The sequence below is a fragment of the Geotrypetes seraphini genome, chromosome 1, assembly GCF_902459505.1.
Source record: "Geotrypetes seraphini chromosome 1, aGeoSer1.1, whole genome shotgun sequence".
NCBI lineage: Eukaryota > Metazoa > Chordata > Amphibia > Gymnophiona > Dermophiidae > Geotrypetes > Geotrypetes seraphini.
The window spans coordinates 145,319,523-145,333,405 of record NC_047084.1 but is presented as its reverse complement, the minus strand read 5'-3'; the positions used below and the strand labels follow the sequence as shown (position 1 = coordinate 145,333,405).

The 13,883-nt window shown below is 42.7% G+C and overlaps 1 protein-coding gene across 2 annotated transcripts in view; it reads right to left on the bottom strand.

Annotated features, from left to right (window-relative positions):
- Positions 1–3,337: 3,337 nt before the first annotated feature.
- NAA15 (N-alpha-acetyltransferase 15, NatA auxiliary subunit) overlaps positions 3,338–13,883 on the bottom strand; it is a 243,517-nt gene continuing 232,971 nt past the window's right edge. For both annotated transcript variants that reach the window (XM_033939428.1, XM_033939438.1), the window contains one exon: positions 3,338–4,810. In XM_033939428.1, coding sequence (XP_033795319.1) covers positions 4,607–4,810 — 204 coding nt within the window. In that variant the 3' untranslated portion in view covers positions 3,338–4,606. The remainder of the gene's footprint in view (positions 4,811–13,883) is intronic.

The window sequence follows — 13,883 nt, the reverse complement described above, 5'->3', positions numbered from 1 at the left end:
GAGGATAGAGACAAATTTGTCCTCATGTCATTCTCTACTCAGGAATAATCTAATACTTTTTCTCAGAAAGGGATGTGCAACCTCATCTGGAGTATTGCGTTCAATTCTGGTCTCCTTATCTCAAGAAAGATATAGTGGCGCTAGAAAAGGTTCAAAGAAGAGCGACCAAGATGGTAAAGGGGATGGAATTCCTCTCGTATGAGGAAAGACGAAAACGTTAGGGCTCTTCAGCTTGGAAGAGACAGATGAGGGGAGATATGATTGAAAAATCCTGATTTTATGATCTACAAAATCCTGAGTGGAGTAGAACAGGTACAAATGGATCGATTTTTCACTCAGTCAAAAATTACAGACTAGGGGACACTCAAAGTTATAGGGAAATACATTTTTTTTCACTCAGAGAATAGTTAAGCTCTGGAACACATTGCCAGATGTTGTGGTAAGAGCAGATAGAATAGTTGGTTTTAAGAAAGGTTTGGACAATTTCCTGGAGGAAAAGTCCATTATTTATTTATTTTTTATATAAAATTTTTATTCATTTTCAAACTTACAATAAGTGTGACAACAAGTTAAAACATTTTAACATTAAATATATCACTTAATATTCAGCAATAATACAAATCATATAACCTTATCTCCCTCCCTTCCCACCCTTTCATAACAAATATTTAATATCCTATATAGAAGATGATATACTAAAATTACCCCCTCCCTGAATATTGAACTTATAAATTTAAGGGAAAAATGGCATCTATTCCTTACAATATTTTGCTAATGGCTCCCACACAGCTTGACATTTCCTTAAATATCCCTGCTGTGTAGCTATTACTCTTTCCATTTTATATATATGACACAATGAGTTCAGCCAAAAATTATAATTCAGTCTATTCCAGTTCTTCCAGTTACAAGTAATTTGTTGTATGGCAACCCCTGTCATTATAAGCAAAAGCTTATTATTGTTCAAAGATAATAAAGATAGATAATAAAAGATAACTCCTTGCCTTTATTGACATGCCAAATAATATAGTATCATAGGTCAATGCCACTGGGTTTTCTAATAAACAATTTGGCCCCAATTTGGACAATAGAATAATAAATGATCTAAAGTCCCTGCTTCGCGATGAAAAAATAAAAAGTCCATTATTGAGAAAGACATGGAGGAAGCCACTGCTTGCCCTGGATTGATAGGTAGCATGGAATGTTGCTACTCTTTGGGTTTTGGCCAGGTATAGTGACCTGGATTGGCCACCATGAGAACGGGCTACTGGGCTTGATGGACCATAGGTCTGACCCAGTAGTCTCCTAGTAGAGATGGTGGAGATAAAGGCTGTGTCAGGATTCAAAAAGCATGGAACAGGCATGTGGGTCTCTCAGTGAGAGGAGGAGATAGTGGATACTGCAGATGAGCACACTGGATGGGCCATTTGTCCTTTACCTGCCATCATGTTTCTTTGTAATATGTCACCTGTAAACATCTTCCAGCATATTGTAGCAATATCTAAATGCAAATAAATATTTCCCTTGAGGAAGAGTGCTTCTCTATTAACCTGAGGCACAAAGACATACATCTCATACAGTCCCTACCACACTAACAAGACACATTTTATCCATGTCTTTCACACTCTGTCCCTGAACTGTCATGTATCAGTGTACAGTTTTCAAATGCCATTTTTCATTTACCATTGCTGGTCTTGTGATTCTTTGTGAAGACAATTAAGGGTTTTTCCCTTTGGTGCAGAGAGGTGGATGCTGTCACTTTTTTGTTTTGAGTGTGCATTTGTCCTTTCCGATGAAAAATTCGTTCTTACTGATATATCTTTTTTCTTTTAATTGCAAGAGATCAATCCAGAGACTTGTGGGCTATACTCATTTACCAACAGGCGGAGTTAGAGAGAACTGCTCTGCCACAAGGGTACCTGTGCCACAGCCTTTCCTCAGTATTCATAATAAAGCAGTAAGGCAAACTGGAAGAGAGAAGGATGACTATTGCTTCTAGACAGAACCATTGTAAAACTCTGAACTTAAACTAAAAAAACCAAAACATATCAATAGAGCAAGCATGAAGACAAACTGTCAACACTAGCCACAATCTGATATCACTCCATTTCCTGGTTTCATCTACAGAGACATGTAGGATGTAAAAAAGCAGTCCTCATGTAGGCAGGAAACAGCTATCCCTGCTGACCAAACTGAAGCCAAGATATCTAGCCAATAATGCTTCAGAAATGTGTGTATCAGAGAGAGCCGAAGGTAGGAGTTCCTGCCCAGTGCCAGCTAAGAACAGAAGACTTTTAAGAGGTACGACCTGCTCTTCCATCTCGGGGTGGGTGGGGAGAAGAGATGCCAAGCTACTGTGCCCCTTATAATGCCACTGCTTCACTGCATGCTCCCCTAGGTCCTAGTACTTTTGGAAAGAACAAGCGATTCATATTTATCAGTTCCACTCCACTCAGGATTTTAAAGACCTATATCATACCTTCCTCTTGAACCTCTCTTCTCTAAGTCGAAAAGCCATCCCATCCTCTATCATTTTGGTTGCCCTTCTCCATATTTTTTCTAATTTCATTATATCTTTGAGATGCACTGTAACCCACCTTGTTAAAGGGGGGCTATAACTATTTATTTATTCAATTTTCTATACCGTTCTCCCAGGGGAGCTCAGAACAGTTTACATGAATTTATTCAGGTATTCAATTATAAAGTATGTGTTGGCCAGCACTGCATACACTATTTGAGGTGTGGGGTGATGCAAAGGCTTCATAACATTCTAATTTTCGTTTTCCATTCCTTTCTAATAATTCCTAGGATTCTCTTTTTCTTTCTTTACCCCCCTCTGCACACTAAGATGTCAATGAATTACCACCACCACCTACATCCTTTTCCTGAGCGGGCGACTCCTAATGTGGAATCTAGCATCATGCAGCTATAGCTTGAGTTCCTCTTCACTACATGCATCCCTTTGCAATTGCTCACATTAAGGGCTCCTTTTATGAAGGTGTGCTAGCGTTTTTAGCGCATGCTATAGCGCGCGCTAGCTGAAATTCTACCGCCTGCTCAAAAGGAGGCGGTAGCGGCTAGCGTGCGCTATTCCACGCATTAAGGCCCCTAGCGCACCTTCGTAAAAGGAGCCCTAAATGTCATCTGCCATTTAGATGCCCTAGGGTTGCTCTGAAAACCAGACCTGTTTTTTGGCCTTGTGAGAACTGGCTAGAGTTAAAAACTCCCGTATCCAGGGAATACATTCAGGTTATTTTAGTGCAGGGCCACTGCAACTCAATACCTGCGTCTCTTGGTTTTCAAAGACAAGTCACACAAGGATGGTACTGCAAGAGAAATATATTTTCAAAACATTTTATTGCATCATATTTGGTACCTTATGTTTGACAACAAAAAGGAAATTACATCATGTAACTGCAGGAAGAAGCTGGTTGTTGGGAGAAAAAAAAAAGAGCCCCTTAAATGTTACAAAGTCTTTAGCCAGAAGGGAGTGGGGCCTGTGAAACAACTGAGCAAGAAATATATGCTTAGAAATATGTAGGGCTTCAAGTATTACAAACCTGTGACACTGTGGAAAAATTCCAGAGGTATCTAAACTGCAGCACATTTTTTTCTGCATAATGTGAACAAGGCCTACTGAGGTTTTTTTTTTATTTGTGTTTGTTATAACTGTTTTAAAGTCTCTTGATCGGTCAGAAAAGGGTAGCCAAGCTATTGGCTCTCACCAGCTTCAAGCCCTGGGATGCAGTACGTCTTTCCCTATGCTATCACTCAAAGGTGACAATACACTTCTCTTTCCAATTAGCTGACACCATATCACTGGTGCACACACTCGTGGATCTTGTAGTGCACTGTTAACAAGTTTAATGACACAAAGTCCTGCAAAACCAAACCCTTTCCCCCAAACAGCAACCGCTTATCTCATACCTTAAGACAGAATTATAAAAACCGGTGCTTTTTAATTGAAAACTGCTCTGCAAGGTAACCAACATGGTGAATTCAGGCCAAGCTTAACACCCCTATATTTTCTGAGTCATTTTGGCTTTGTCTACACCTCAGATACCATAACACCAGAGCATCTGCTTCTAATCTGTGAACAGTGATTTGTATCGAGCGCTTCCTATGATCAGAATCCTCCGTCATCCACAAGATCAGATGCTCAAGCCCCAAGAACGCTTTTGTGCTCAGTGAAAGAATCCAGTGCTAAAACAACATTTTCCATGCTGTTCAAGAGAACTGTACTCTCAAAAGACAAATCTGAAAGTAATATTTGTGTCACACACCTGCTCTGTCAGCTGTAACAACCCTCGGCTTCCATATAAATTAATTAGTTTAAAAACATGGGTAGGTAATGACAGCATAACATTTTATGATTTTTTTTTTTTTTTCAATTTTAGCAGCTTTTATTAAGAAATTGAACCACCCCATATCCTGTAATATGTTAGATACTTTATATATATACTTTGTCAGCAGGATAAAAAAGTAAAAGACTCTATTTAAAGGCAACATGTCTTTACTCCATCCAATCTCCACGCAGGTTACAGATCAATGTGGCAGGTGCGTGACAAAAATATTCCATTAACCGATATGGTCCACTATTTTCTGGTGTTCACATCTCATTGGCCAGTTCTTCCGGTTCTGCAGAACTATCTCCATTAACGGTGATCCTCATCACGTCCTCTTCATAACCAGGAGGCATGAAAGCCAGAGCATAAGGATAAAGCTTGTGAGAAACTGCCCTGTACGACTCTGATGTCTCTTTACAGTCTCCTAAGCTCCCACCTCGCAGGGCATCCAACACCTCTGTACAGGTCTAAATTAGAACCAGAAAGAATGAATGAATTTAGGAAAGTTATGAGTTCTTTTTACACTGTTAACTATATAATACAAATCATTTAAAAAACTAATTCCCTTATAGCACTTTAAAAATATAACAGAACAGTCATTGTATTCTCTGCATTGCATTGCAAATACAAACAAAAATAATACCCTGAATCAATGAAAGAAATGTGATCTGCTCATTAAAATTTTCACCTGTAATTCTATTATTTCCCTGAAGCTCTGGGAGCAGCCATAAAGAACACCATCAACTAGTGCCTTTCAGGGTCAACAGTACCTAACAGAGTCATACTATACAGGGTTTGCCAATTGCCAGCAAAAATCACACATGTAAAAACATCATGTCATCAAAAACATTCTGAGCAACTGTCTGCACTTGAGGATGCACGATTCGGTGCATAAAGAGATTATTAATTTCAGTAAGTCCAACTGTGTCAAAATGGCAACATAACATCTCAGTAAAAATATTAAGATAATTGTCATGTTAGCCCCCTTGAATGGATTTCCTTTAAGCTCCTGTTTCTCTCTCAAATTGTGTTCCTCCATTCTTCACAGCAATTATTACACCAGTTACTCTAAGTCACTGTTCTTCAATGCAATGCCCACAAGCCAAGTGTGGTCCTTGGGGGACCTTCTGTGTGGTCCTCACAGTCAAACTCAACTTTCTATTTCTCTGCCTTCCATACTTCAGAAGTATCCATCCTTCCCTCCCTTCCCAATGCTCTTACAAACAATAGTCTTCCCAGCAACGATTCAGCCAGGCTGTCTGGTGAACCCAGGGGCCTTTTCTCTGCAGAAACTTTCAGTAGTCACATAGGAGGGACATGCAAAGGAAAAACCCCTGGGATTGGCTACAGAAAGCCTGGCTGAATTGTTGCCAAGAAGACAATCGTTTGGAAGAGCATCAATCAGGTGGGCGACACTTAGGCAGGCAGGGAGGGATGCCTGACTCACAAAGAGAGAGGGAAAAGAAAGATCAGCCTGAACGTAGCAGGAAGAGGGGGAAGTCAGGGAGATGCCATACTCAGGAAGAGTGGGAGGGCAGTGGGGCTGCTTACCATAATATGAAAGAGAAAAGGGGAACCTGGAAATTGGGGGGGGGGAGGGATGATTGCTGAGGGATTCAGGTGAAAAGGAAAGAAAGAGGGAACAACCTGGATATGGGCAGGGAGAGACAGCAAAAAGATGTATGGGGAAAGAGCACAGAACTACAAAGAGGCATTGATGGACATGGGGAACAGACAGGGATATAGAGGAGTGATGCTGAATGCAAGGGAAGCAAAAAGATGGATGAGATGTTGCAGTGTATGGAGGGAAAGGGATGGTGCACATGGATGAAGGGAAGAGGAGAGAGAGAAGATGGTGCACATGGTTGGAGAGAAGGGGAAGAGAAGAAAAAGAAGAGATGGTGCGCATGGATGGAGGGGAGGAAAAGGTTCACATGAATGGAGGGGAAGAGAAGAGGTGAAAAGTAGATAGATTTAAGATGGAAACAAACTAAATATGGAAAAAAAAATCAGTGCCAAAGAGGCAAAAAGGGAAGGAGAGAAAAGAAACCCATTCGGGTCTTTATCTGCCGTCATCTACTATGTTACTATGTAAATAGGAAACTGAGTTAAGAGCACAGACAGAGGGAAGTACAACCAGAGACTTGGAACAAGATGATCAGAAAAATAAAATCACCAGACAACAAAGTCAGAAAAAGATATTATGTTCTTACCTTGCTAATATCTTTTCTAGTAGATGTGTGTGTCATTCTGGACCAGTGGGTTATATCCCAATGCTTGCAAGCCTTACAGAAGGAATCCACTCCAAAATTTTTTGAATCCCCTCCAATTTCACAGAGGACTCTGCTGCCCCCTACAGTTAGTTCTAAAGCAAGCAATAGCCCTTTCTAGAAACAGATGTGAAGGAGGGGTACGGGGAAACTCCTCAAAGAACAAGTCTGTTCTGCTCTGAAATTATAACAAACATGTTAAACATTGAACAAACAAAACAGCGAAAGAATCATGCCAAACAGCTCAAATAATATCCCAAAGTATCCTATCAATAGATTACTCTTCAAATCCTCAAGGTCTGACTGGCATCTATCTAACTTGCAGGTTTGGATAAGAACATAGTGTGACAATAGGCAGGCCCAGGAAATAAATAACAGGGTGGGAGTCCAGAATGACAAACTTGTCTACTAGAAAATATATTAGCAAGGTAATAACCTAATCTCTTTTTCTAGTGCAGTAGGGGTATCATTCTGGACAAGTCTGACATCAGAGGGAAGCCTTCTGGGTTGGCTTCGGCAGAGGGGAGCACGCAGCTGGAGGGCAGGAAGGAGGCCTGTTTACAAATGGGATCCCTGGTGGTAGCGTAAAACAACAGTGGCTCCACATTGGGGAGGAAGGGGGCGAGAGACCCGTGCAGCGCCACATACCCCCCCAAGTGATTCACATACCCCTAGAAACACTGGTTTACATCTCAGCTTGGAGGAAGAAGGGTGAAGTTCCGATTGGGAGCCCTGCCAGTTCAGCACTGCGCTCTAAGGGAAGGAATCAAGAGCAGGACAATGACAACGATGACAACATCATGGCCGCCACGGTTAATGGTGATATGGATTGCGGGGGTGCTTCCAACAGCAGGGACAAAGCTTTCTGTTCTTTTGGGTGGTGATAAGTTCTGTTCCTGTGTCTGCAGCTAGTCAGGTTTTGGTGTCTCCGTAGCTGTGGGCAAACCGCAGCCTGCCATGGTGTTTGTTCACCATGTCATTCTCTACTAAGGACCCAAAGGCAGAATCCTCCCTTGCCACCAACATCCAATCTGTAAAACTTGGCAAATGTACGTAGAGTGGACCAAGTAACCACCATACAAATCTCCTTTGAAGACACTGCCTGAATTTCTACCCACGACGAAGACACATGTCTAGTTGAATGCACCTTTACGAGATACCAACTAACTCTGAACAGCAATACCATAAAATTATCCATGGAAGGGGTGAGGAACTTAGGAGTATAGCTGAACCCAAACCTAGCCATGTTACAGATCAAACAAATCATCGGGTAAGATTTGCCTCTTTGCAGATGATATCAAAATCTGCAATAGAGTAGACACGCTGGATGGTATGAATAACATGAAGAAAGATCTGATGAAGCTTAAAGAATGGTCTGAAATTTGCCAGCTAAAATTGAATGCTAAGAAATGCAAGGTCATGCATTTGAGTTGCAAAAATCAGAGGGAACAGTACAGTTTAGGGGGTGAAGAACTTATGTGCGCAACGGAAGAGCGGGACTTGGGTGTGATTGTATGTGATGATCTAAAGGTGGCTAAACAGGTTGAAAAAGGTGATGGCGAAAGCTAGAAGGATGCTAGGTTGCATAGGGAGAGGTATGGCCAATAGGAAAAAGGAGGTATTGATGCCTCTGTATAAGACTCTGGTGAGACCTCATTTAGAATATTGTGTACAATTCTGGAGGCTGCACCTTCAAAAGATATAAAAAGGATGGAGTTGGCCAAGAGGCAATTCTTATGTTCTTATTTATACTTTGGAGGAAAGGCAGGAGAGGGGAGATACAAGAGATGTTTAAATACCTACGTAATATAAATGTGCATGAGTCGAGTCTCTTTCATTTGAAAGGAAATTCTGCAATGAGAAGGCATAGGATGAAGTTAAGAGGTGATACGCTCCTGAGTAATCTGAGGAAATACTTTTTTACGGAAAGGGTGGTAGATGCATGGAACCTCCCAGAAGAGGTGGTGGAAACAGAGACTGTGTCTGAATTCAAGAGGGCCTGGGAAAGGCACGTGGGATCTCTCAGAGAGAAAGAGATAATGGTTACTGTGGATGGGCAGACTAGGGCCATTTGGCTTTTATCTGCCGTCATGTTTCTATGTGAAAAACACTTATGACAAACTCTACTAGGTTAGGGGACTTTAATCCTACCTCACTCATCAAGCAATGTCCAACGTAATAACTCTGGTATTCTCAATCTTTGACTACTGCAATGCATACTGCTGTGCATTGCAAAGTACATGATCAAGCAGATTCAAATTGTACAAAACACAGCAGCTCCTGATTGAAAGCAGGGTAAAATTCAATATCTTGTTGCTGACATACAAAATCATTCATCTCTCAGAATCGCAATATCTAGCAGCCAGACTACATTACCATATACCTGCACATACCCTGCGCTCGAGCCAAGAATACTTGCTGGAAATACCCTCCTTCAGAGACATCAAATACAAAAGCATCAGGACAAGAATGTTTTCTGTGATGGCTCTAAGGTGGTGGAACTCCCTTCTGAAGGAATTAAAACTAGAAAAGGACACCAGAAAGTTCAAAAAAGAGATAACCACCATCCATTTCACAGACTACTTTAACTAATAAAGCAACATAGAGGAGTTAGCTGTCTAGTCCCCAGTAGGAACACAATATGGTGAACACAGTAGAGATACCCAGAATTGCTGATATGATAAACAAAGTACAGATAACTAGAAATATCAGGATGTATGTAAATCTAAGATGAACATAGAACATGATACATATGTGTGCAAATAAGTAGGATTTAATATGAACATAGTATATTATATTATTATTATATGTGCATATAAGTAGGATGATTATGGTACAAATGTGTGCATTTACCTAGGATGATTGATTATGGTATAAATGTGTCTGTATTGAAAATCATCTCAGAAAATGCTAACTCTGTATTGTAACACCTTTACAAAAGTTAATGTAAACCACTCTGAATTGACTCCATAGTATAGAAGCTTTCAATAAACAAACTTTTACAGTAACAGGGGACCGTTTCCCACAAACAATATATGTTGACGAAATGACCCTATGGATCCATCTGGCAATTTTGGCCTTGGAAGCCAGTGCACAGCATCTAGCTGGATGTGTCAGCACAAAAAGTTGGTCAGATAGCCTGAACTTATCGGTAACCTCGCGATATCGGAGAAGCACCCTCTTAATATCCAACTTCTTCAGAATCTAGTCCTCTTTCTTGGAACCTGTGGACTGGAACGCTGACAATCTGACTTCCTGATTGACATGGAATGCTGAAATCACCTTCAGCAGAAAGGAAGGAATGGTGTGCAGAGACTCCAGCTTCAATAAATTTAAGGAAAGGCACTCTGCAAGAAAGAACCTGTAACTCCGAGACCCTTCTCACTGAGGTCATGGCCACCAGAAAACCAGTTTTGAACATCAGATCCATCAAGGATGATTCCTTCAGTGGCTTGTATGGAGCTTGGCTGATCCCCTGCAAAACCATGTTAAGATCCCAAGAAGGAATAGAAGTTTTACTGGGGGCCTGATATGTAGTGTTCACCTTTAGGAATCTGGTTAGGTCCGGATGAGATGCTAGCTTAGATCTGCGGTCTCAAGCCCTAAAAAGAAGAGCATCTCGCTACTTGGACTCTAAGGGATGCCACCATAAGTCCCTTGTAAAGGCCAGTCTAGAGGAAAGCTAACACCACAGAGACTGGAGCAGAGAATGACTCCTCATTTTCCTGGATGCACCAGTTTGGGAAAGTTTCCCAAGCCTTAGCATAGGAAAAGACCGTTATCGGCTTTTTAGATCTGATAGAGTAGTAATGACTACCTCTGAGTACCCTTTGCACACTAATGCTTCATGCTCATGAGCCATGCCATAAGAACAAAGTGATCCGTATCTTTTATGACCAATGGACCCTGAGAAAGAAGGTCTGGTTGCATTTGTAGCCTCAGACTGGGACCTGTTTGAAGACATACTAAATCTGCATATCACGGTCTGTGTGGCCAGTCTGGAGCCACAGGAATGACCTTTCTCTGATGGCTTGTGATTCTATGGAGTATCTGTCCTATCATGGGGCCACAGGAGAGAACACGTACACCAGCTCACTCTGTGGCCATGGCTGGATCAGAGCATCCTGACTCGCCCTTCTGGGCTTGGACCTTCGACTGAAGAATCTGTCCATCTTCTTGTTTTGTGCTGTTGCCATGAGGTTGAACGTTGGCAACCCCAATGATGAAGGTATGGAAGGCCCATGCATATAGTGTCCACTTGCCCATATTGAAAAGTGTCTGCTGAGGAAATCAGCATGTGCATTGTCCTCTCCTGCTACGTGCGCTGCTGAGAGCACCTGAAGATGAAGCTCTGCCCATTTGAACATTAAGCAGGCTTCCAGACCCAGCAGGGAACTCTTGGTGCCTCCCTTGTGACTGACATAAGCCACCGCAGTAGCATTGTTTGAGAAGACTTGGACTGCCTGAACTTTCAGTCTTCTACAGAATGGCTTGAAGTTCCAGCCTGTTGATCGACCACTTTCTCTGGGTGGCCGACTAACGTCCCTGAATCAGTTGATGGTTATAGTGAGCTCCCTAGCTGAAGAGACTGGCATTCATCTCCATAATTACATAGGAAGCTATGCATAGGGAGCAAAAGAGTGGAGCCACCAGTCCTTACTGGCCTGGTCTTCTGGTGTCCAAGGCAGGGACATCTGCAGAGAGTCTGTACGAGGAGACCAATGTGATAACACATTTTGGAGAGGACGCATGTGAGCTTTCGCTCAGGGAACCACATCTATTGTGGCCGCCATGGGAGAAAAATTCCACACTGACCGAGTTGGCTTGGCTAGCAAGCTTGTTTTTTTGAGAACAAAGCTTCTGTCTTTGTGCCTCTTGAAAATACACTGCCATCCATCATGTTGAACAAGACACCCAGATATTCTATGGATTGGGTCAGAGTCAAGTGACTCTTTCGGAAATTTACTATCCAACCCAGACTTTGCGGAACTCAGATCATCTGAGACACCGCTTGTTGTCCTTCGGTGAATGACGGGGCCCTGATAGAAACATAGAAAAAAGCAGCAGAAAAGGGCTATAGCCCACCAAGTCTGCCCATTCCAAGTATCCCCTCCCCTGAATTTACTCCCTTAAAGATCCCACGTGAGTATCCCATTTTCTCTTAAAATCCGTCACGCTGCTGGCCTTTATCACCTGGAGTGGGAGTCTGTTCCAATGATCCACTACTCTTTCGGTGAAGAAGTACTTCCTGGAGTCGCCATGAAACTTCCCTCCCCTGATTTTCAGCAGATGCCCTCTGGTGGTCAAGGGTCCCATGAGCCAGAAGATATCATCTTCTGACTCGATGTGTCCCGTGATGTACTTATATGTTTCAATCATATCTCCCCGTTCTCTTCTTTCCTCAAGTGAGTACAGCCGCAATTTTTTAAATCTTTCTTCATACGTGAGATCCTTGAGCCCCAAGACCATCCTGGTGGCCGTTCGCTGAACCGACTCGATCCTCAGCACATCCTTTCGGTAGTGTGGTCTCCAAAACTGAACACAGTACTCCAAGTGAGGCCTCACCATGGTTCTGTACAACGGCATCATAACTTCAGGTCTCCTGCTGACGAAACCTCTGCGGATACACCCCATCATTTGTCTTGCCCTGGAGGAAGCCTTTTCCACTTGATTGGCAACCTTCATGTCCTCACTAATAATCACCCCTAGGTCACGTTCCGCCGTGGTCCTAACCAAAGTCTCACCATTTAGTACATAAGTTCTACGCGGGTTTCTCTTACCCAGATGCATTATCTTGCATTTTTTAGCATTGAAGCCTAGCTGCCAAGTAGTTGACCATTGTTCCAGCAACAGTAGGTCGTGTGTCATATTATCAGGTAATAAGCTTTTGCCTACTATGTTGCAAAGTTTGGTGTCGTCGGCGAACAGTGATACCCTTCCTCTAAGTCCTTGCGTCATATCTCTTATGAATAAGTTAAATAGAATCGGGCCCAGGACCGAGCCCTGCGGCACTCCACTGATCACGTCCGATGCTTCGGATGGGGTACCGTTCACCACCACCTTCTGAAGTCTACCGCTCAGCCAATCCCCAACCCATGTAGTTAGAGTGTCTCCTAATCCTATCGATTTCAGCTTGTTCAGTAATCTTCGATGAGGGACGCTATCAAATGCTTTACTGAAGTCCAAATATACCACGTCCAGTGACTCTCCGGCGTCCAGTTGTCTAGTAACCCAGTCAAAAAAGCTAATCAGATTAGATTGGCAGGATCGGCCCTGGGTGAACCCGTGTTGGTGTGGATCACGCAGTTTTTCTTCGTCTAGGATTGTGTCAAGATTCTGTTTGATCAGTGTTTCCATGAGTTTACACACTATAGACGTGAGACTCACTGGTCTGTAGTTTGCTGTCTCTGTCCTGCAGCCCTTTTTGTGGAGTGGGATTACGTTGGCGGTTTTCCAGTCCAAGGGGACCCTTCCTGTGCTTAGGGAAAGATTGAAAAGAACAGATAATGGTTCTGCCAGGACTTCCCTTAACTCCCTGAGCATTCTGGGGTGTAGGTTATCCGGTCCCATGGCTTTGTTTACCTTGAGTCTTAAATTCAAAATCTTGAAACGGGTCTTTCTGGTTATCTCCCGTCTGCAGCTGTGGACCAGCTCCCGGCGCTTCGCGGGTGAACACTGAACAGAAGTATTTGTTTAGTAGTTCTGCCTTCTCAGAATCTGATTCCGCAAAGTTACCGTCCGATTGCTTCAGGCGTACTATTGCACTGGCTGCCAGTAGAATCTAGAGTTCTCTTTAAATTTGCATGCTTCTGTTACAAATCGGTTAACGGTTCTTCCCCAAGTTACATAAATACCCACTTCAACCTTTACTGCAACAACAGGACACCACGCAGAATTCAACTGTTCTCCTTCCCCTCGCCAAAACACTGCCTTCTCAGAAGATCCCTCGAAAGAACTTTCGCCTTCCAAGCAGCCAAGTTGAACCCATGGCTGGCCCAGATGATACTCGAGGCCCCTAATTACCTTGCCTTCAGAAAACTACTAAAAACTTACCTATTCAACAAACACGACCCCTACTTAATCCCTTCACCTCACATAACCCCGGCCCCACCCCCAACCCCTTCCCCCCACACCCGATTCCCCCTTGACCCTCTCTCCACTTCCCTTGTCTAGTCCGATCTAACCCACAATTTTCAGTTAAACCGTTATACATCTTCCTTTCATTGCAGACTACTGTAAATTGTGGTAACTTCATTGCTGACTGTTGTAA